The 22,148-nt window shown below is 29.9% G+C and overlaps 1 protein-coding gene across 1 annotated transcript in view; it reads right to left on the bottom strand.

Moving 5' to 3' along the window:
- Positions 1-555: 555 nt before the first annotated feature.
- Positions 556-22,148, bottom strand: part of LOC119603319 (delta-1-pyrroline-5-carboxylate synthase) — a 56,151-nt gene continuing 34,558 nt past the window's right edge. The window contains exons 8-12 of the mRNA XM_037955324.1: positions 21,703-21,944; positions 7,254-7,511; positions 6,956-7,181; positions 3,272-3,550; positions 556-905 (exon numbers count right to left, since the gene is read on the bottom strand). Coding sequence (XP_037811252.1) covers positions 646-905; positions 3,272-3,550; positions 6,956-7,181; positions 7,254-7,511; positions 21,703-21,944 — 1,265 coding nt within the window. The 3' untranslated portion in view covers positions 556-645. The remainder of the gene's footprint in view (positions 906-3,271; positions 3,551-6,955; positions 7,182-7,253; positions 7,512-21,702; positions 21,945-22,148) is intronic.

The following is a 22,148-nucleotide window of genomic DNA, read 5'->3' as shown; positions in this document are numbered from 1 at the left end:
AAAGTCAAACTTTTGTAATACAAAGTGACAAAAAATACACAAGATATTTAAAAAAAGTTATTTTTTTCTCTTTGGGTTACAATGCACAGTATCGTTCGATGGTGCTTAATAAAAACGAACAAAAGTATATTGTATTCGAAGTATAAAACATATTGTAAGATATTTTTATGTGCTTGTTGTACACGTCTTAAAAATATCCAGATACCAGTACAAGTAGCAGAACTTAAAAAAATAAGAAGACCTTATCAAAAAGGTATCCCAAAAATATTTTTCCAACAAAAAGGGTAAATGTACAATACGTATACATGGAAACAGAACATATTAAAAGCTTATGAAATGTTGTGAACTATTTTTATGAATTCCCATTTTATGTTAAAAAGAAAAAAGAATATTAAATTGAAATTACAAAGATGTGCAATCACCCAAGTACATATTTAAAAAAGCCATCAAAGCGTTTGAATATTTTTAAGGACTTTTAAGAGGCAGGCAAAACTTAAAATAATTGTTTTAACTTAATATTAATAAATACTTGTACAAAAATAAAACACATAAAGATAATGTTTTATAAAAAAATCTATTTATGTACGTATATTTAGGTTACAAAAGGATAAAAGTTTAAAAATGTTACAGATTAATTTATTGCACTTAAATAGGCAACGATTCATGTAGCCAAACACTTTTACCACCCTCTGCAAAATCAGCTGCCGTATGATCTTCACCTCTCAAAATCCATTTGGTAGTTAGGAGTCCTTCTACACCTACTGGTCCTCTAGCATGGATTCGTGCAGTTGAAATACCTACTTCAGCTCCTAAGCCAAAGCGGAAACCATCAGCAAAACGAGAGCTAGCATTATGGAATACACAAGCACTATCAACCGAATTCAAAAAGTGTTGAGCAGAGGATTCTGTTAATAAAAAATTGCATATTAAATCGGATTATAATCGTATATATAAAATTAAAGTTTTTTCTAGATTTTTAAATAATTCCTGCTAAATAGTTGAGTACTTGGTAGTTAAAGCGATAATTACTTTATATTTTCAACGTAATCAGCATTAATTACTTTTATATAAACATAAATCTTTTCACCAAATTTTACGAGGATCGGTCCATATTTAACCCTATTCCCCATATAAAGCATCCTTCAAAAAATCAGTTTTTAAACAATTTTGTATTAAGAAAACTATCAATAATTCTGTCAATTGCAAACGGATTTTTAAAAACACAGTTAAGTTTTATTCATGAATAGACTTGGGTTTCTAATCAATTAATTAATAGTACGGTTCCTATATAAAATACTTTCAAAAAACATCTCCAAACTTGTACAACTTTGCAAAACTGAAATCAAAAATATTTTTGCTGATGAAATTCACACATATCTCTCCGGGTTACTTAAACATTATACATATATGTCATTATAAAGGCCTCAGCTTTTGCTTTTTAAATCCGTGGAGAAACTTAAAATCGGTTGAGATGCATCTAAGTTACTGACTTTTAAGAGCTTAAAGGTTTTTTACCCGTAACTCAAGATTTTGGAGGTGTTTGGCAAATTTCAAAAAAACATTCTTGTTCCACTCGGTTCCGCCTTTCAGAAAAATAGTATCACTTCCCAGGTATTTATTTTTGTTGCATAGTGCAATCTAATAGTTTCCCAAATATACGAATTTTTGTATAATTTATGTGGGGGGTGCCCTGCCCCCTACGGAAAGTCCGCTATTTCTCCCTATATGTTCACATGAATGTCTAAGTTCTTCGTGCAAAATTTGAGGAATCTAACTCTTATAGTTTCTTAAACATACGAATTTTAGTATTTAATTCATATGAGAGGTTTCAAGCCCCCCTTATGAAATTCCGACCATTTTTCTCCCAAATGTTCACGTAGATGTTAAAGTCCTTTGTTCAAAATGTCTAGCTCTAATATTTCCCAGACAAAAGAAATGTTATGTTTAATACATATGGGAGATTTCACGCTAGATTGCTAGTCCGCCAATTTATTAACCATATATTCACATTTATGCCAAAGTTCGTACAAAGAATGAGGAATTTAGATCTAATAGTTTCAGTCCTTGTTAGTCCTTCCATTATTTGCTCCATAGCTCCGAAAAAATTAAGGACTCTAACTAACTGTTATATTTTCTCAGAAATACTAATTTAATATTTTCTTATAGTTATATATTCATATGGATATCAAGGTAGTCCATACAAAATTTGGGTACTCTAGCTATTGGAGTTTCTGAGATATGCTACTTTTTATTCTTATTTTGGATGTGGGCGTGGCACCTCGCCCATTTAAAAAAGTAGCCTATAGTTCCTTCCAGACATACAGGTAGGCACTGGGAAAATTTCAAGAAAACCACGAAGCGTTTCATACAATGTTCGACATCTTTCGTATATATTAAGCATGGATTATTTTCAGTACAAAAACTGAGAGTACAGTTTCGATATTAATGAAAAACTCTGGTAAGTTTCAAAGCATTTTTTTAAAGGATAAGTAATAAATTTTGAACACAAATGTGTTTTAGTAAACTATACTACAATATATCAAAATTTTCCTTATTTTAAAAAATTAACGTTATACAAGACTTTTTACTTTCAAAGATTCTTAAAAATTTTTGATTTTATTCATATATATAATTGCCTATTGACTTTTAACTTACAAAGATTCAGAAATTATAGATAACTAGTATCACAAGTGCTCCATTTTCCAAACATAGACAAACTGTGTTTGAAAGCGTTATGATTGGTTGGGTTTTTAATATGGATGAATAAACTCCAATCGAAAATACAATTTGTATACATGCTTCTATTAATTTTTAAATTGTTACTATATTGAGTATACATGGTATACCATAATTCAATACATACATGTATGTTTATGTCAGGAATGGAAAACTTAATAATATTATTTTAAGATCCATTATTACAAGTTGCCAAAAACTAAAGGTAGGTTTTATAATTCAGATAAAGGGTTTTCCGTTATTATAATTGTACTTTTGTTAAAGGTTACCGATAAAGGGTAAGGAGCTTTTTCGCTAGCTTATCTTTCCGTAAACTTGTAGTAACGAGAATCAAAGTATCTAGACTATAAAATTCTATCATAAGTTATTGGCAAGATAAAGTAATGGACCTCGATTTTCCATTCCTGATTTATACTATAGTTTCTAATACATACATATATCATATTGTCAAATATTTTATGTGCATACTTATAGATGTGTATGGGATTAAGTCATATGATGTTCATACTTACTATACTTATACTTGTGTACTCACCATTCTCCGTTACAATAACATCGGTATGACCACTGCCAAATGTGTGTATATGATTAATGGCATCGTCCAGGTCTTTAACGATTTCAATGCAACACTCCAAAGCTCCATATTCGTGCTTGAGGCTCTTGGCAGCAGGGGGACCAAAGGTAAGCTTTTGATTAAGTTTTGGTCCAGAATAAATCTTGACCCCTTCACGTTTCAGCATGTTGCACACATCGTTAAAAATGTCGCCGCTCATTAAGTCCTCATGAATGAGTAGAGTTTCCATGGCGTTGCAAGCTAAAATGATTCACGAATAAGTGCATTAATAATTTTCATTGCAAAAGTTAGACAAATGTTACTTTTATATGAGTGTATGTTTGTTAGCATGAACTTTAACGAGGGTTTGTGTGTAAAAATTTTGCGAACATAAAATTCAATTTAATATTTTTGTTAAGGGCATATTTGATATATGTATCTGTGTATATATGATATGGACTAAACTGTGGGTGAAGGTGTTTATGACTGCCCTGCAGTTTTAAAGTGTTTCAATTATTAATATTTTACTTATTCAGGTCTTTATGTCAAATTTATTGTCATCATAATCTTGGAAAAATTAAATAATTAAATAAATGAAAATTTCAAAGATGACCCAAATGAAAAATTGTCAACTCGAAATATGTTTTAACTTATAAGCATTACATTGTTGTTGAAGCAATAAGTGGTGAACGTGCTTGAAAAATAATTGCAACACTCATACAAACTTTAATTCTTTACATACATATTTATGTTATTTTAACACAACTAAAGTAAATAGTAAAGTTTTTTTTTCCTCGAGACTTGCTTTAAAATCTCTTGTTAGAAACAAAACATACTACTGAAGTGTATACAGTGTGTTTAAAAAGTCCTTTGAATATTTTGTATATCGAATAAATCAGTTTTATCCTTGATGATGGGATTGAGAGCATATTGAATTTGTCATTCCGTTTGTAACACATAGAAATATTGGTCGGTGACCCACAAAATTATGTCTATTCTGTATGGTTTTCAGATTCTAACTCTATATACATACATATTTGCATTTCCATAAGGAGATCTACCAAGATTAAACAAAGAAAAACCCTACTTTCGAATTTTGGAGATAATTTAACAACATTTGAAACATGGTCTTCTATTATACTAAAGACGAAGTGTGTTGAAAATATTTAAAGTCAGTCCATTATTTCACATAGGTCCTATAAAAACTGACCTCTAAATAACGATTTAGGACTCATCATTTAGTTAAATATACTAGTATTTCAAAAACATTCGGCAGATCTAAAACTTTTATTGTACTGGCGATTTTTGCAATCATTGGGCCTCGTTTGACCCTAGCCCCCATACAAAGTAATTTTTCTGCAAATTACTTAAAAGTCCATAACTTTCTTATAAACAATAATATTGTGTTCAAATTAGGTATAAGTTTTATATAAACGTAAATCAAACCACAAAATTTCATGAGGTTAAGTCTATATATAATCCTAGTACCCATACATATAACACCACTTTTTTATTTTTAACAACAAATTGCTTAAGTGTGTTTATCGGTCGACCATGCCCGACTGTATTTTTTTACATCTTTTGTATTTGTACACAGGAAAAACAAATATATCATGAAGGAAAAAATTTAGCGTCCAAACATGATTAAAATTAAATTTCCAAAGAAAAGTATAAATAATTTTTATAACCATTTTAAGGAGACATCAGTTAACAACATTTTAAAATTGGTCTCATTGAAATACGACCACTGGTTTCGCAGATATCGACGATTGAATTGTTGTCCAAAAAACATTTTCTATTTTTGTAGCGTTCGAAGACCCTGGTTTTTTGAAATTATCTTAGAAATGAAAAATTGCCCAAAATCAAACTTGGCACCAATTAAATGTGTTCGAATGCCGCGTTCAACATTTTAAACAAAATTGTTATAGAGCACTTGGGTCTATTATGATCTTTTTGGATCATAATATGATTATGTACATATAAAAATATTATGACAAATTTTGCAAATGTATTTAATCATAATATGATATTTTAAAATAGTTACAAAAACCAAAATATGTTTATACTACAATCACAATTTTAACCATAATATGTTGGTTGCCGCAAGTACTTTTTTTTCTGCGTGTAACTATATTCGTTCTAGAGAGCTAAAATTTTGCATACATATTTTCTGTTGATGCAAGTTTCTGGTAGAGAAAATGACCAAAATCGATTCACAAATTCATCTATCCACTATACAAGTGGCTTTCCTGAATACAGTTTAAGCAGTCAAAACTAATTTAATTATATAAACAAGATAAGAAACAAATTTTCAATAGATAAATGTAAAGACAATTAACAAAATAATATATTTTTTAAAAGACTTTTATGACACACTGTGTATATGTGTTAAGAGGTTTGTGTAATAAGTACTTGTGTTTGTATCAATAACAATTTCTCTTAAAACTTTGTGGAAAATTGTTAGTTTTTCTTTTCTCATACAAAAAAGGATTCACTCATTCACACAAACAAACAAAACAGGTGGTAGAACTTCAGTATATATACAAATAAAAATATGCTTGAAAATTGCAAAGTAAAGTTCCCTAATGTATGGATGATATAAATTCATACGAATTTTTAGATTCCCATTAACATATTCCCACATTCTCATACAACTCGTAATTTTTTTTAAATAACATAAAAGTTAAACAATTTTAAGTACTACACCATTTGTAATAGTATGTGAAAATGATAATTTGTTTGAGTCTATTTAATAAAATCCGTTTGTCCACGTAAATCTTATTAACAGATTACAAAAATATTTTTTTTGAACATAATTCGATGAAATTGAAGTAAAGTTTGTTATACTCTAGGTTCTTATTAGATGCTAACACGATCTACTACATATACATGTCCATTTTCTCTTCTGAAAGCTCCTAAATGAATATACTGAAGATTTCTTGATATAGAAAATGAGATCATGATATCACCTATATAACAATCCTCCTGGAATATCGACATTAGTATGTTGATTATGCACCAATAGTGTGATACAATTTTGCATAAAAAGCAATTCGGGAAAATATGTGTCTGGATTACTCATTATGTTTGGGATGTTCCCAGAATGGACGAATACGTGGACACAGCGCAATCAAGGAGGAAACGGTGTTTAAAACAATCTAACTTTAATAAATATGTACATGTGCAACAAGAACTCACAAACATATAAACACTATACGACGAAGAAAAGTTGACAACTTTTGTGGTTTGTGAAAATTGTTTGAAGTGTTTGCTTCCATTAAATGGCAGTAATTCATTAAAAACGAGTGTAGTTATCATAAAAGTTTTGAAAAGTAATAAAATTCTAAATGTTTATGTATGGGAAAGAATTTTAATTAGAAGGATAATATGAATGAAAAAAAAAACAAGATAATCAGCAATACAATGAAAGCAGCGTAAAATGAAGCACAAATACAAATTTCTAAAATAAAGAAATGTAAAAAATGTCTTTATTATTTGCCCCCCCAGTTTGGAATTTTTCAATTACATTAGTTGTATATATAAAATATCAGAATAAAAAGGTATGTAAGAGTGTACAAATAAATATTTGTGTTATTGTCATTGATGTTTTTGTTATTATTCTTATGAAATTGTAAACAATTTCAATTTCCGTTTTGTTTCCATTACCTGCTGGATAATCACATTTGGCATCACGGGCTATTTTTAAGGCTTTTTGTATATCAGCATCCTTATCAATGAAAACATGACAAACACCCTCAGCATGTCCCAATACGGGAATATGTACTGACTGTTCTTGAATGTTGCGCACCAAATCAGATGAGCCTCGTGGTATAATCAAATCAATATGATCTTCCATTGACAATAAATCACTGATTTCTTCGCGCGTGGAAACCTGTTAAATTTTTGTTTGTATTTTATCATTAATGATTTATTAAAGAAATATGCAAATGTTATATATACATACCAGAGACACAGATTTTTCAGCGCCTACAGTTTTCAGTGCTTCTTTCACCAATTCCATAAGGGCCTTGTTACTATAGGCAGCTTCTTTACCACCCTTCAAGAGTAAACCGTTGGCCGAAGCCATGGCTAGGGCAGCAACTTGTGGCAGTGAATCTGGTCTGGATTCGAAAATTACCAATAACACTCCAATAGGAACAGTGACTTGGGTTAAATCTAAATTTTGTGCTAAACGGGTGCGTCTTAAAACACGGCCAACATTCTGTAAAAAAAAGTAATAAATGCATCAATCATTTTTGAGAATAACTTTACAGAAATCACAATTCAAAATTGTGAAAAAAAGAATTTAAGTTTTATTTTATCAAAACTTTAAAAAATATATGACTCATTTACTGCAAAACTGTCATAATCCAAAATTCGGGTTTTTCTTTAACTGTTGGCTACAAAACATGCGTCGATCCTACAGACAATAGTGGTGTACAGTTAATAATAATCACTTGAGTCAAATTATTAAAACTGCTTAGTTTAGCCGATAAAAAAATACTATAAATAAATTATTATTTACAGCCGCGTATTTGAATCACACTTATTTCTATACAAATATGTAATTACGAATTAAAGTTTTTAATGGGGCGTTGAACCAGAAAATTTGTATTTAAATTACTTATTAACTTTTGATTAAAAACTGTTAGCGTTTTTTTTTTGTATATTTCAAATTAAATTTAAAATATAATTTATATTTTAACGAAAGTTTTTTATGTAAATACTTTTTTAATATTCATCGTATTGTTTGCAAAATTAAATTGTGCACTGAATAGTCAATAAATTTAAATATGCTTTTAAGTTATTTAAATTTATATTAAAAAGTTTTATTTTTATTCATTCATTAAATTGTCCAACAAATCCAATTTAAGATTTGTTAACTTTGAGTTTTTCATTCATTATTTTGTGACTTTTTCATAAATTTCATATTTTTATAAATCAATTGTATGGCAGTGTTTTTTTATATATCCTTTTTATAATGAAATTTTCTTACTTCACTTAACTGATGTAATGACTAAAGTTTTACCCTAAATCAATCTACATACACACGCCAGTATACAAAAAACACAAAAATTTGTCATAAAGGTACATACATCCATACACTGAAGATATATAGATCTGTCAACACAAATTAGTTAGTAGTAGTCACTTAAACAAAATCGTATTCGTTTCGAAAATTGAAATTCTCCAATCAACATAGAATATTTATGGAGATTTTCATGCCACTCGTCCTCTCCTTCTGGGCCTATATTTTAACAAATATTTTCTTTACTACTTTAATTTTTGCATGTCCAACAGGAATCTAAGATCGATGACACGGGCAGGATGCTGGAGGAGATAATAAAACTCCTAATGGACTCTAATTTTCCTCCTATAATATCTGGTACCATAGATGAAGCGATATTGGAGGAAATGGAGGCTCCTCCAGACAGAAATAGTTATTACAACTGAAACCTAGCTATGCGATCCCTAAGTCCTAACGACCGACAAGTCTTACGTCCTTCCTTCTTAAAGACAGAGATCTCAAATATAAGCAGCATGCTTATGTAAAGGGACGATCGGTAGAAACGGCGTTGAATGAAGTAGTCCACTATATAGGTGAATCCTTCGATAGCAAACTTTATACACTGGTGGTATGCATTGACATCGAAGGCGCCTTCAATAACGTGCACACTAATACTCTTATCCAATCCTTAGACCAGTTTTATGCTGACCGGGCGCTCCGTAACTGGACCAACTACATGCTAAGGAACATATGGATAAGCTGTCAGATGTACGATATAACAATCACAAGTACCGCGAAATACCCTTTGTATTTCGCGGTACACCACAATGCAGCATTTTGTCTACTTTACTCTGGATAACCACAACAAATAGCCTCCTAAGGACCCTAACCGAGAAAGGACTTAGACCTGTCTGCTATGCAGACGATGTCGTAATACTTCTTAGGGGAAAGGATCCATATTACTTGTGTAGAAGGGCTGAAAAGGCTCTGAACACGGCCTTGAGCTGGACTAAACCTTGAGGTTTAGTAATATCAAACAACTACAGGGAGTTCAGCGTACATGCTGCTGAGCACTACGTCAATCAAGGCTCTGGATACAATGCTTGATATTCCACCCATTGAAACATATATAAGATATGAGGCGGCACTTACAGCCGAACGGCTCATAACATTAAGCGAACTGGCCAAAGGCGATTATAGGAGACGTCATCAATGTATATTGAACACATTGGAAGGCTATACACAATCATCGGGCGTGCCCTATCGCATACCAGAGACAAAATATGTCGGAAATTTTGAAACGTTGATCCCAGTTAAAATGACTTGGTCAAACGGACCAAATACCAGAAGGAATCTGTTGCTACACAAATCGCTCTAAATTGGGGGACAAAGTAGGCCTGGGGTTTTATATTGATGACCCAAAAACATAAATATACTACAGTTTACCTAATCACAACACTAGCTTCCAGGCAGAAGTCTGCCGCCCACATGACTTAACATATTTACCGACAGGCTGAAGGCAATTACGGCGATATCAAATGATAAAGATAAATCTAAGTCCGTGTGGGATTCTAAAAAAGCTCTAATCGAATACTCTCTCGGAGGTAAGGTTCACATCAAATGGGTAGTCGGCAATGAATGAGCGAATATAATAGCTTTAAATGAAAGGGAGCTCGAGGTAGTTAACCTGACGAACGAAAAACCATTTGACGCGACGAAGGAAAATTTATTAAAATTATGGGTGAGAGAAACCCATAAGGTCTCCTGGAATAACAAAAACATGGGTAGAACCCTAACGAGAGCAGGTCGGGAAGCCTCCTCAATATGAACAAGTCTAAGGTTAGTATGATGGTACGTATTCTGAGTGGTCACATAGGATTACGGGCACACCCATACAAAATTGGACTTGCGGATTCAGACGAATGTAGAGCATGTAGAGAGGACAGTAAAACTCTGGAGCACTTTCAGTTAGGCTTTCGCCAAAATTAGATCCAAATATCTTGGGATTGATATCATTCCGGATATAACATGGAGCACTTTCAGTCAGGCTTTCGCCAAAATTAGATCCAAATATCTTGGGAGTGATATCATTCCGGATATAACATCCCTCACGAACACTGATAGGAAAATTCTTAGGAATTACGTCCAGGAAACTGTATTTCTGAACATCGAACGATAATACATTAAGTGAATACAATATAAGGTTTTTGTTTTTACCAAAAAATATTTTCCATGAAAAGAGTTTGGATTGATGGACTTATGCTCTTTCGAAATGACAGGTTCAATTAATTAAAATTTTCAGAAATAACAATTAATAACAATATGAAATCGAAAAATTTACCGATTTAGAAAAATGCATTATAACTTTAGACAATATAACTAAAGTTATAATGCATTTTTGTAAGTGTAAAATTTTGAATGGAACTTTTACAATAACATTTATTTTTCATAAATTCAGTAAATACTTTATGATGTTTTTTTTTTTTCGTTAGAACTAAAAACTGAAATATTACTCAAAAGGTAAAGTTTAACATGCACTAGCATCGTTTAACAAGTGTTTGCTTCTTCATTTTCACTACTTGAGTTTTTCCTTATTATTCTACAAACAATAAGTTTAAATTTTTGAATTCCATACGAATATTCTAATCGAAATGCCATTAGTGCTAAAAACAAGTTTATGTGTATGTATATTAGAGCGCCCAAAAAAATAATTATTTTGTTTGAATGGATTTTATTTTTTGGTGTCTAAACCTTACTTGTGTAAAATTATAGCCCAATCGGAAAACGGGAACTCGTGCCGAAAATTGATTAAAATGTTTAAAAGTGGGTAAATCGTATGACTTTTCTTTTGATCCATTCAAAAATTGTGCATTTATATTATATTTTCTTATAATTGTTCTAGAAGATAAGATTTGATCGAAATGTTAAGAAAACATAATTTTTATTTGGTAAAATTTTTTTAGAGATCAAACAAAGTCCTATCCTTTACGCAATTTTACACTTTTTCCCGTCATTCGGTTGGACTAAAATCTTACAACAACTGGTTGCAGACACTAGTGAACAAAATGAGACTCATTCAAAAAGAATGCATATTATTTGGGCACCTGTAATGTTCATTTAATGTTGGATAAATACTGATTATAAAAGAATTTAAAATGTATTTTACAGAATTTTGTCAAAAATTTTGTTATTATATGTAAATTAAGGTGGTCACAAAATAGAAATTGCTGATTTTTCCGCTTAAAATTAAAATAAAGTTCATTCAAAGACACCATTTCTCAATACTTATTTTTGTTCTAACATTTATTTACGATTTTAAAAATTATAACACATTTTTAACTTTTCGGATTTTTTTAATGATTACTCATTAAATCTCATAAAATCTCAATAAACAAGAATTTTAATACATATTAAATTCATATCTTTTCACCGATAGTCTATTAACTTAGTTTGTATTTAATTTTATTTGTAAATAAAATTTTGAATGCAGAACAACGATGGTTTCGAAAAAATCAAATTTGTATTTTGAAAAACAAAAAGAACGGGGCCACCCTAAACATATTTTTCATATTCTTGAAATTATGAAATATGAATGAATTTAATATTAATGAAAAATTTGTTATTAATTTACAGAAGAATATTTGAAAAGTTTTCAGGACAACTTTCAATAATTTAATTATGTATATACTAGGGTGATCGACTCGATTTTTCAACCGGTTTTAAAACCGGTTTTTTCTGCTTTACCAGTGTCGGTTTTTTCTAAATGTTGATTTTTCGAATATCGAATAACCCGGTTTTTTCACTTTTTAAAAACCGGTTTCGAATACTTTTATTTGCTTTGTATTCAAAGATTATTTAAATGAAATTTTGAAGTAAATAATACAGCCCGTTTAAATTTTAAAAATATTCGAGTCCAAGAACTAGGATATATTTTTCTAAAGCACCATTGGTTAAACTTTTTTGATTTTCCTAATTAATTAAAAAATTTTATTTGTAAAATTAATAACTGTTTGATAAAATTTTATTAATCTTAAGATTATATTCCAATTACAATAATTAATTTACCTCTGAAATATTATGGAAGTGTTGGAATGCCTATGAAAATTTCCTAAAAGGGCTTTAGAATAAGCTAGGATTACATAGTACCTTATGTTTAAAAGAAGTGTCCACTTTTTTCCTAATTTTTTTTATATTAAAGAAATAATGTAAATCAGACGACTAGATCTAAAGTTATAATCTGTTAAACTGTCAAAAATCAATTCGGGCCATGTTTTATTAATCAAATTTAAACATAAACATTAATTTCTTCAAATTAACATATACTTTTTTATTTATTATGAAAAACCGGTTAACCGGTTTTTTCTGAATTTGAAAAATATCAACCGGTTTTTTTGAAATGTTAACTATTCGAACTATTCGAAAACCGGTTTTTGGAAAATGTCGAATAATCGATCACCCTAGTATATACTAGAGCCCTGCATGAGTATCTCTATTTGCTACACACAATGTGTGATTGTTTTGCACTCAACTCATTTAGAATAGTATTTACAAAGTTTTGTTATACTCAAACGTTGTGAGTACTACCAAGTGAATGTGCAGCTACATTCAAATCGAGTGAGTAAATAATTTGTTTATGTTAAAACAATACAAAATAGATTGTTTGAATCGAATGAATCAATTCAAACTTTTTCTTGAATAAATGGTGAACATTTTGAATGCTGTTAATACTAGTTCCCGTTGCCCGAATTCGCTGAAACTTGCTAGACTTGAGTATAATTGATGACAAGATAATATTATATTCGAAATTAAGTTCGGAAATTCGAAGTTATGTTCGAAAATTTTTTCTTATTCTTTGAGTCCAAAAAACTAAAAAAAAAAATTTTCGAAAATTCGCACTTATGTTCGAAAAAAAATTTAAGCTGATAAAACCAGTTTCTGTGGACCAAATTGGCAGAAATTTATATATTATATTATCTTCGGCTATTCGAAATTAAGTTCGAAAATTCGAAGTAATATTCTAAAAATCTGTTAATTTGTCGAACTTACTTTTTTTTTTGCTTTCACACAAACACTCTCATTACTTGTATCATTTGGACTGAGTATTGTCTAACACTAATGATTTTCAAATATACTATTAATTTCATTCATAAAACACAGTGTTTGAAAAAAATCAAACGTTTTAGTTTATTATTTAAGTCACTCAGGCAGGGCTCTAGTCTTAATTAGTTACTAATAAATTTATTTTTGTTCAATATCAGAAAAATTAAAAAACCTTTAATCAATTGCTATGACAAATTAAATTATTATTAGTTAATTTAATGTTACACTTATAATCAGGGAAACCGAAAACATGCTCTAAAAAAAGTGTTTTAAGCGCTTTAAATATGCCGTAAAAAACTTAAAATATGCTCTTAAAATTTAAAAAATATGCTCCAAAAATAATTATTTTAAATTATATTTTAACATTGAAAAGCTTAAAAAGACTGAAATTGTAATGAAATAATAAATATTTAATGTCATATTTCATCCTACTAGATTTTTTATAATTGATTCATCTGATAGTTTGAAGAACTATTTTAATAGAACTCTGTTTTACGTTCAGATAACCAATAAATAACATGAAGCCATTTGGTCCCCAAAAAAACATATTTCAAACGAAAAAGTTTGACACATTTCTTCCAATTGTATTCATTTTTCTTCACACAGAAAAACGCCGAAACACGTGAACTTAATTTTCGGTCGTAGAATCTAGTGGCATACTCCGTTTTGAAAAGTTAGGTCAAAATCGGGAGATATTAGATTTTAAAGTTTACATTGTTTCTGAGGTGTTTTTTGATTATTTAAATTAAAAAAACTTTCACGCATAGAAAACAGTTCATACTTTATAACACAATATCTCCCGATTTTGACCTAAATTTTCGAAACGGAGTAAGCCACTAGATTCTACGACCCAAAATTAAGTTTAGGTGTCTCGGTGTTTTTCTGTGTCTTTTTGACATACTTACAGTGTTATCAATACTAGTTTTTTAAACGATAAAAATGGATTGGTGTCATGAAATCCAAAGTAATCGGTTTTATGTCCGATTTAAAATTGAATGCTTTATTGCAGGGATCGGCAGACATATACTACCATATTTTGAACTTGTATAAGTGTAAGAGCGAAAAAAACAAGAAATGAAAAATAGTTGTACTCTCATCTTCACAACAAGGCAGGCTTGAAAAACACAAATTTAGAAATAATAGTAATCTAAAACAAAACTAATATTTTTTTTAGTTTAAGAGTAGCACATATTGTTTTTGGGCTTATTTGCACATATTTATTTTAAATATTGAAATAGAAATATGAGCTTTTTAATAAAATATATACATATAAAATGTAAAGATTTAACATAAGTACATGTATATATTGGTAAATTATTGTAATTTGCTACTTAAGTTGTAAGAAAAAACATTTAAAAAAGTTTATAATTCTAAAAACTACATAATATGTAGTGTAGATGCTAAAAAATTACAACAATAATTAGAATTATCCATCATCCATATTTTCGTTCATTTTCATTGCAAAAGCAAGAAACGAGCGACAACAGAACCTCTTTCAATAACAGCTCATATGAGACTGAATTGTGTTTTCTATGCGTGTGAGTAGTCTGTGTAAATTTAGTAACGGTCAAAATACACAGTGTATAGGAGTTGCCGATCGTGGCTTTATTGAATAAAATATATAACATAGGTTTTCATGAGACTAATGTAATTTTTGCAGTTTTCAAGTTCTACAAAGAATATAATTTTTTTCAAAATTGTAAAATAGACTAAAAAATTAAAAAAAAAATAAAAAAATTAAATTTTATTTTTTTAAATAAAGTACAAAAATTAAAAAAAGCGAAAAACTTCAAAATATGCACTAAAAGAGTAAAATATGCTCTAAAAACTCGAAAATATGCCTTAAATATGCTACAAAAGTCAAATCATGCAAAATTATGCTCTTATGGGTAAAATATGCAAAAATATGCTCTAACAAATCGATGCCAAAATTCTTAAATTGGTCTGAAACGTGTAAATATCTTATCTATGAGTCCATACGACGCACCACAAAAAACATGCATTTGCATATTTTGGTTTCCCTGCTTATAATTAAAAACAAGTTAGAGTGCTATATTCGCCTACGCCGAATCTTAAATACCCTCCACCAGAAACAGGTTATATAAATCATCAAATTTTTACGATGGATTTAAATTCACCGTAATATATTCTTCGTTTTCATTACGCCTTAAACTATACCATGTAAAACGGAACTAACACTTAACAGACTGTTACATAATGTACTAAATTTAACAAATCTTAAACTATGATAAATGTTTAACATAATTTATAGCTATGTGAAAATGGAATTAAAGATGTATTACAAAACTTTTTATATAATTTTGTTTGTAAAAAGATGTGATACGATTTTTCCTACTTTCTCCATTGTTTATCTTTGTACCAAAATCTATGTTTATGTAGGACAAAATCATTGATCTGCACGACTTTTTGTAAAAAATTAACAAGAAATAATGAAAAAACGATGATTAACTTCAGTTTTATGTAAATGCACTTACCCAGCTAAAAATAACTTCCAAAGAAGCGAAAAAGAAGTAGAATTTACTCTATGGAAGTACTAAAAAAGACCTGCAGAAGTGATGATTGTAACACAGACTTGTCATAGGATTAGAATAATTTTTACGTTCTTTTTCGGAAGTTATATGGAATTATATTATATAATATTACTAATTTGACACACAAACCATAAAATAATATTTTTTAACTCACAAAAATGTAAGATCATTTAACATCACTTCGACAGAAAATTCTTTAGGAACTTCGTTTTATTTTTGCTGGGTAGTAACTATTTTCCAAATTGATGGAAGTGCGATTTTTGATTTGGCCCATGTATGGAAAAAAATCATTAAAGAATTATTTTGACTCTCTAAATTTAATCACTATTTATTCAAACATACATAGCTAAATCGACTCAAAATTTTATAAGGACCCACAATATTCATATGTCTATACCTTGTTGGGTCTGAGATTAATATTTCATATTTGACCCGATGTCCGCGTATATAATTCTTAAATGCTGATAATTGGGTTAAAAATATTAGTAATACAACGAAATTTGACACAAAATATTTTTTTAGGAACCTAAACCTCTAGACCAAATTTGTGGCAATCGGTCCATAATTGACCCTACCTACCATATAAGGTCCCCTTCAGATAATTTCTTTAACGCTCATTACTGGCTTAAAAATATCTGTATGGCAATGAAATTCGACACAAACAAGTTTTAAAGAAACCTCAATTTCACTATAAAATTTTATAAGAATTGGTATATAATTGACCCTACCTCCATTATTAGGTTCTTTTCAAAAAATTACTTTAACACTCATTACTGGCTTTAAAATATCTGTCTAGCAATGGAATTCGACATAAACAAGTTTTATATAAACATAAATATGTGTATCAAAGTTTATGACAATTGGTCCATAATTGATCCTATCCCCTATATGAGGGTTCATAAGAAAAAGGATTTAACTGAGTGATAAATATCAGCATAAACATAAATATCAACATAAACAAGTTTTATAGGCGGTAAAATCCTTCTGTCAAATTTTATTTAGTTCAGTCCATAATTGACCCTTCGTTCCTCCAATTGATTTTGTACTATTGATGATATGTCGTCCCGTTCCCTATTTTTATAAAGTTGAATTATATGGAAAAGTTCAGCATTTGTACTAGACGAATTTATTAAAAATGCTCTAGTTACTAGAGTTGCAGGAAGTTGCAGATGAAATTTATAATACTTATTCCTGATATATAACAGTAGTAGATACAATGTTCACCCAACCTCTTATAGCCCCTTTTCCTTTTCTACGGTCTTTCAAAATTTGGATTTGTATAGCTTTTTTTTAGTTTTTAAAGTAAGCCACAATCACTTAATTTATCGAAAAAAATTAAACCGCACAAAATCGCAATAACCACGTGGAATGATCACTTACTAAGACTACTTTAAAACACGTGCTAATTTACAAAGAAAAACTTTAAGGAGAAATCATAGCCTTCATTTATGTAAAGGTGTCTAAAATCTAATTTAAAAACCTTAAAACGACAGGCAAAATATTATCAACTTTGCACATGTATAAACAGTCACAAGGTTAAGCAATTATCAAAATATGATTTAAATTATATGATTTGAAGTGTTAGCTATAATCTACCATCAAAAATTTATCAGAATTAAATAATTGAAAGAAATCATTTTTGGCCGCAATTGACCTCCGTGCACTGATGGTGGTGGAGGGTATAATAATAATAAATTTAAAAAATAACTGTTAAAATGACTGAATAAATTCTTTTGAAGTACTGTTAGTATGTGTTCTAAAAAGAAGTATTCTTTTTTCTTTTTTCAACTAGTATGTGTTCTAAAAAGAAGTATTATTTTTTATATTTTACTTAGCAAATTGCCAAATTATAAAACTTTGCATAGCAACGCTTTTCAACTGCTTAAATCCTTAGAGTGACTTAATGAAATTATTAAAGGAAAAGAGATTATATCGACTTACTACATAAAATATACAAGTTTGAACATACACTTAATATATCTGTTGCTCAAAATTTTGTGCAACTGAAAACATACAAAATATACGCGTTGTAAATAACAATCATGGAACTAACCAGAGCGACTTAATAATACCCTAGATATAGATATGTTTATAGTCATTATTATAATTTTCGATAAAAGAACCTCTGTCGGAAAACAGGATAATTATGAAAATAATGTAAATATTTGATATTTACATATCAAATATTAAATTTAATGCCTTTATACGGTCGAGATAGCTTCAAAAGTAAAATGTTCTTAGTTGAATGTTTTATTTTATGGTGAATATTATTTGCATGCATCACAAACACATGTACAAACTCATAATACCCCTCCTTTCCATAGAGGAAGTTCGAAGTTTTTCAAATTATGTTAAATATGTAAATCTAAACAAGTAAGAAATTATAGTCGGGCGTGGCCGACCATATAATACCCTACACCTTTGTCAAAAATATAATGTGATTTATTTGCCATAATAAAGCATTTAAGTTGAATTGTACCTTGCCTTAGATATACATACTTAAGCCGTTTATTGTTGAATAAAATTGTGGACATTTAAGTGAAATTTTGATGGGGGCTTTTCATAGGGGCTAGGGTCATATGAGAACCTATTATTATGGAATTCGTGGGGGTCATCAAGTCTAGTATACAACTTGGTTATTGTAGCTTTTTGTCGTGCCATTTGTGCCAAATTTCATTGAATTATCTCCAAAATTGCGACCTGTAGTTTGATTACAAGTTTTAAAAGCCCTATTCGGGGGTTCAGTTGTATGGGGGCTAGGTGAAATAATGGACCGATGGTAACCATTTTCAATAGGCTTCGTCTACGGTACCATAAAAGATCATGTGCCAAATTTCATTGAATTATCTCCAAAAATGCGACCTGTAGTTTGATTAAAAGATTTAAAAGCCCTATTCGGGGGTTCAGTTGTATGGGGGCTAGGTGAAATAATGGACCGATGTTAACCATTTTCAATAAGCTTCGTCTACGATACCATAAAATATCATGTGCCAAATTTCATTGAATTATCTCCAAAATTGCGACCTGTAGTTTGATTACAAAGTTTAAAAGCCCTATTCGGGGGGTTCAGTCGTATGGAGGCTAGGTGAAATTATGGACCGATGTTAACCATTTTCAATAGACTTTGTCTATGGTACCATAAACGAGCATGTGTCAAATTTCATTGAATTATCTCCAAAATTTCGACCTGTAGTGTGATTACAAAGTTTAAAAGCCTTATTCGAGGGGTTCAGTTGTATGGGGGCTAGGTGAAATAATAGACCGATGTTAACCATTTTCAATAGGCTTCGTCCCTGGGACAATAAAAGATCATGTACCAAATTACATTGAATTATCTCCAAAATTGCGACCTGTAGTTTGATTACAAATTTTAAAAGCCCTATTGGGGGGTTCAGTTGTATGGGGGCTAGGTGAAATAATGGACCGATCTTAACCATTTTCAATAGGCTTCGTCACTGGGACAATAGAAGATCATGTACCAAATTTCATTGAATTATCTTCAAAATTGCGACCTGTAGTTTGATTACAAGGTTTACATAGACGGACGGACATAGCTAAATCGACTCAGAAAATGATTCTGAGCCGTTTGGTATACTTTAAGGTGGGTATAGGACCAATATTATTGTGCGTTACAAACATCAGCACAAACCCAATATACCCTCCCCACTAAAGTGGTGTAGGGTATAAAAACAAAAATGGCATCATATAGTTCATGTTTACTGAATATAAACTCTTAACACTATAAGTCAAATGTAATTATTTAAAACGTTTAAAATAATATAATGTACATATAATCCAAAACATTACGTGTTTATATTAGGGTGCTCCAAAAAAATATTGCCAGACAAAAAATCGTCAAAACTGGGCCTAAAAAATCGGCAAAATCAGCAAAATATTGTTAAAATTGTCAAAAAATCGGAAATTTAAAATATTTTAGTTTATTGTTAAAAATTTTTCGATATTACAATGGAATTTATATTTCTGAAAGAACGTTACTTGTTCAATTATTTATACACAACGATATTCGTTAAGAGTGAAGCCGTTTGTTATCAGTTGGCCAGGGGAACACCCATCACATTATAAACAAAATCGTTCTTCAGACAGACAGCTGTATATGGAATTTAGAATACTTTTTAAAAGTATTTTTTACAACCCAGGAAGAATTCAAGAGAGGTGCGTACAAAATTCGCAACTTCCTTTTTAAAACAATCTAATGAATGTATGTATGTATGTACATTAAAAATTTTATATTATATAAGTATACTTGAGTATCCATAAAATTGTAAATTAAAGATTGACAAAATTTATTACTTATGAAATCTTGCTACTCTGGACAAGCATAAATATAACTTATTTTCATGGGGATTAATCATGCTATTGATAATATCCCCCACTACAAAAAATAAAAATGCCAAAAATATTATAATGTTAAACAAAGTTTTTTTTTCTAAATATAATGTAAATTATGTCTATTGTTGGACTAAAGTATAAAATAAAAATGATGAATTATAAATACCATCAACCGCACACTAATAAGATTCGAAATATATGTAAATCTTTTAAATGTCACTTTAGTCAATTTAAAGTTTAGTAATTGTAAATATTGTGAGTGCATACATATTTATTGATCAATAGTTCGTTCAGTTTATGGTTCTATACTTCATCATCCCTAAACTAAATAATCATGTTGGCCAGAAAAAGTGTTTTTAGTATGTGTAATTTCAATATGAACACCCTGCTGTACATAGAGCTAGAGGATTCTAATTTTTGCGGTTTCCTAGATGTACGAATTTTTGTATTTAATTCACATTTGACGTGCCACGGCCCCTGTTGGTATATTTAAGTCATATGGGTAGTGCCACGCCCCATATTTCTAGTCGGCCTATTTTTGTCTAAAATTCCAAAAACGGAAATAATGGATAACTGTTCTGTAAATAGTAAGAAGATCAGTTGGAGTACCGTTTTGAGAAAATCAAGACACTTCAACACTTCTTTCGGACTTTGCACTTTTTTCTCATGTTCAGAACATGAAGGGCTTAATAATTACAGCTATAAATACATATCTAATGAAAAATTAAACTTCTTTTAAGAGCCGGCCGTATTTTTAAGTATTTTTAAATCTATCTATCTATCTATCTATCTATCTATCTATCTATCTATCTATCTATCTATCTATCTATCTATCTATCTATCTATCTATCTATCTATCTATCTATCTATCTATCTATCTATCTATCTATCTATCTATCTATCTATCTATCTATCTATCTATCTATCTATCTATCTATCTATCTATCTATCTATCTATCTATCTATCTATCTATCTATCTATCTATCTATCTATCTATCTATCTATATATCTATCTATCTATCTATCTATCTATCTATCTATCTATCTATCTATCTATCTATCTATCAATCAATCAATCTATCTATCTATTTTGCAAAATTGGAATCGTCCCAGGTCTGTACCTATGAATTATGTTTTATATTTGGTTTCGAAGGTTAGACAGAACACAAGAATATAAAACCATAACGAGATACATAAAATTTGTTTTTTGTATTCTATTATTTTTTGCAATGAAGCATTACAAGCATTTTATTTTCTTCACGTTTACTATCTTTCATTTATAAAACTTTAAAAGAGTTTTGGAAAAATTTAAATCTCTTTCTAGTTTGTGTCTTTGAAAAAATATTGGACAAAACAAAACTGAAAAAAGTAGTATATATAAAGTTTAACTTGTAGCACTTACTTTATGACTTGCATCCGCAATCTGTTTTAAACCAACTGACAAATTTCTCAATTTGCCTGCGTTAAGGGACAAACGTGACAACAATGGTTTGGCCAAACCATTTCGTTGCGCTTCAGCAAGATCCTTTGCGTTGGCCTCCAATATATACTCTTCCCGGCTTACCAATAAATCAGCCAACGTGTTAACAGCACTGGCTCTTTGCTCTGGTGACAGTGCTTGCAACTGACGGCTGCCAATGCGTGCTGCAATAACAAACCAAAAAAATCAAACAACCCAAAGTATCATTTACAACAAATAGTTGTTAGTAGGAAAATGTTTTTAAGGTGGAGAGAACACAAAGTATGTACAATATGAAAATAGAAAGAAATGAATAAGAAACAAAAGTTTATAACTTTTTCGGTTCTTCTATTTTATCATTTGTTATGGCTGAGAGCACAAGATGCTGA

Source organism: Lucilia sericata, unplaced genomic scaffold (genome assembly GCF_015586225.1).
Source record: "Lucilia sericata isolate MDLA Ls3-8-SP2 unplaced genomic scaffold, ASM1558622v1 Contig000293F_arrow, whole genome shotgun sequence".
Taxonomy (NCBI): Eukaryota; Metazoa; Arthropoda; class Insecta; order Diptera; family Calliphoridae; genus Lucilia; species Lucilia sericata.
Note: the sequence above shows the minus strand (reverse complement) of the source record. Positions and strands in the feature narration are given on the sequence as shown.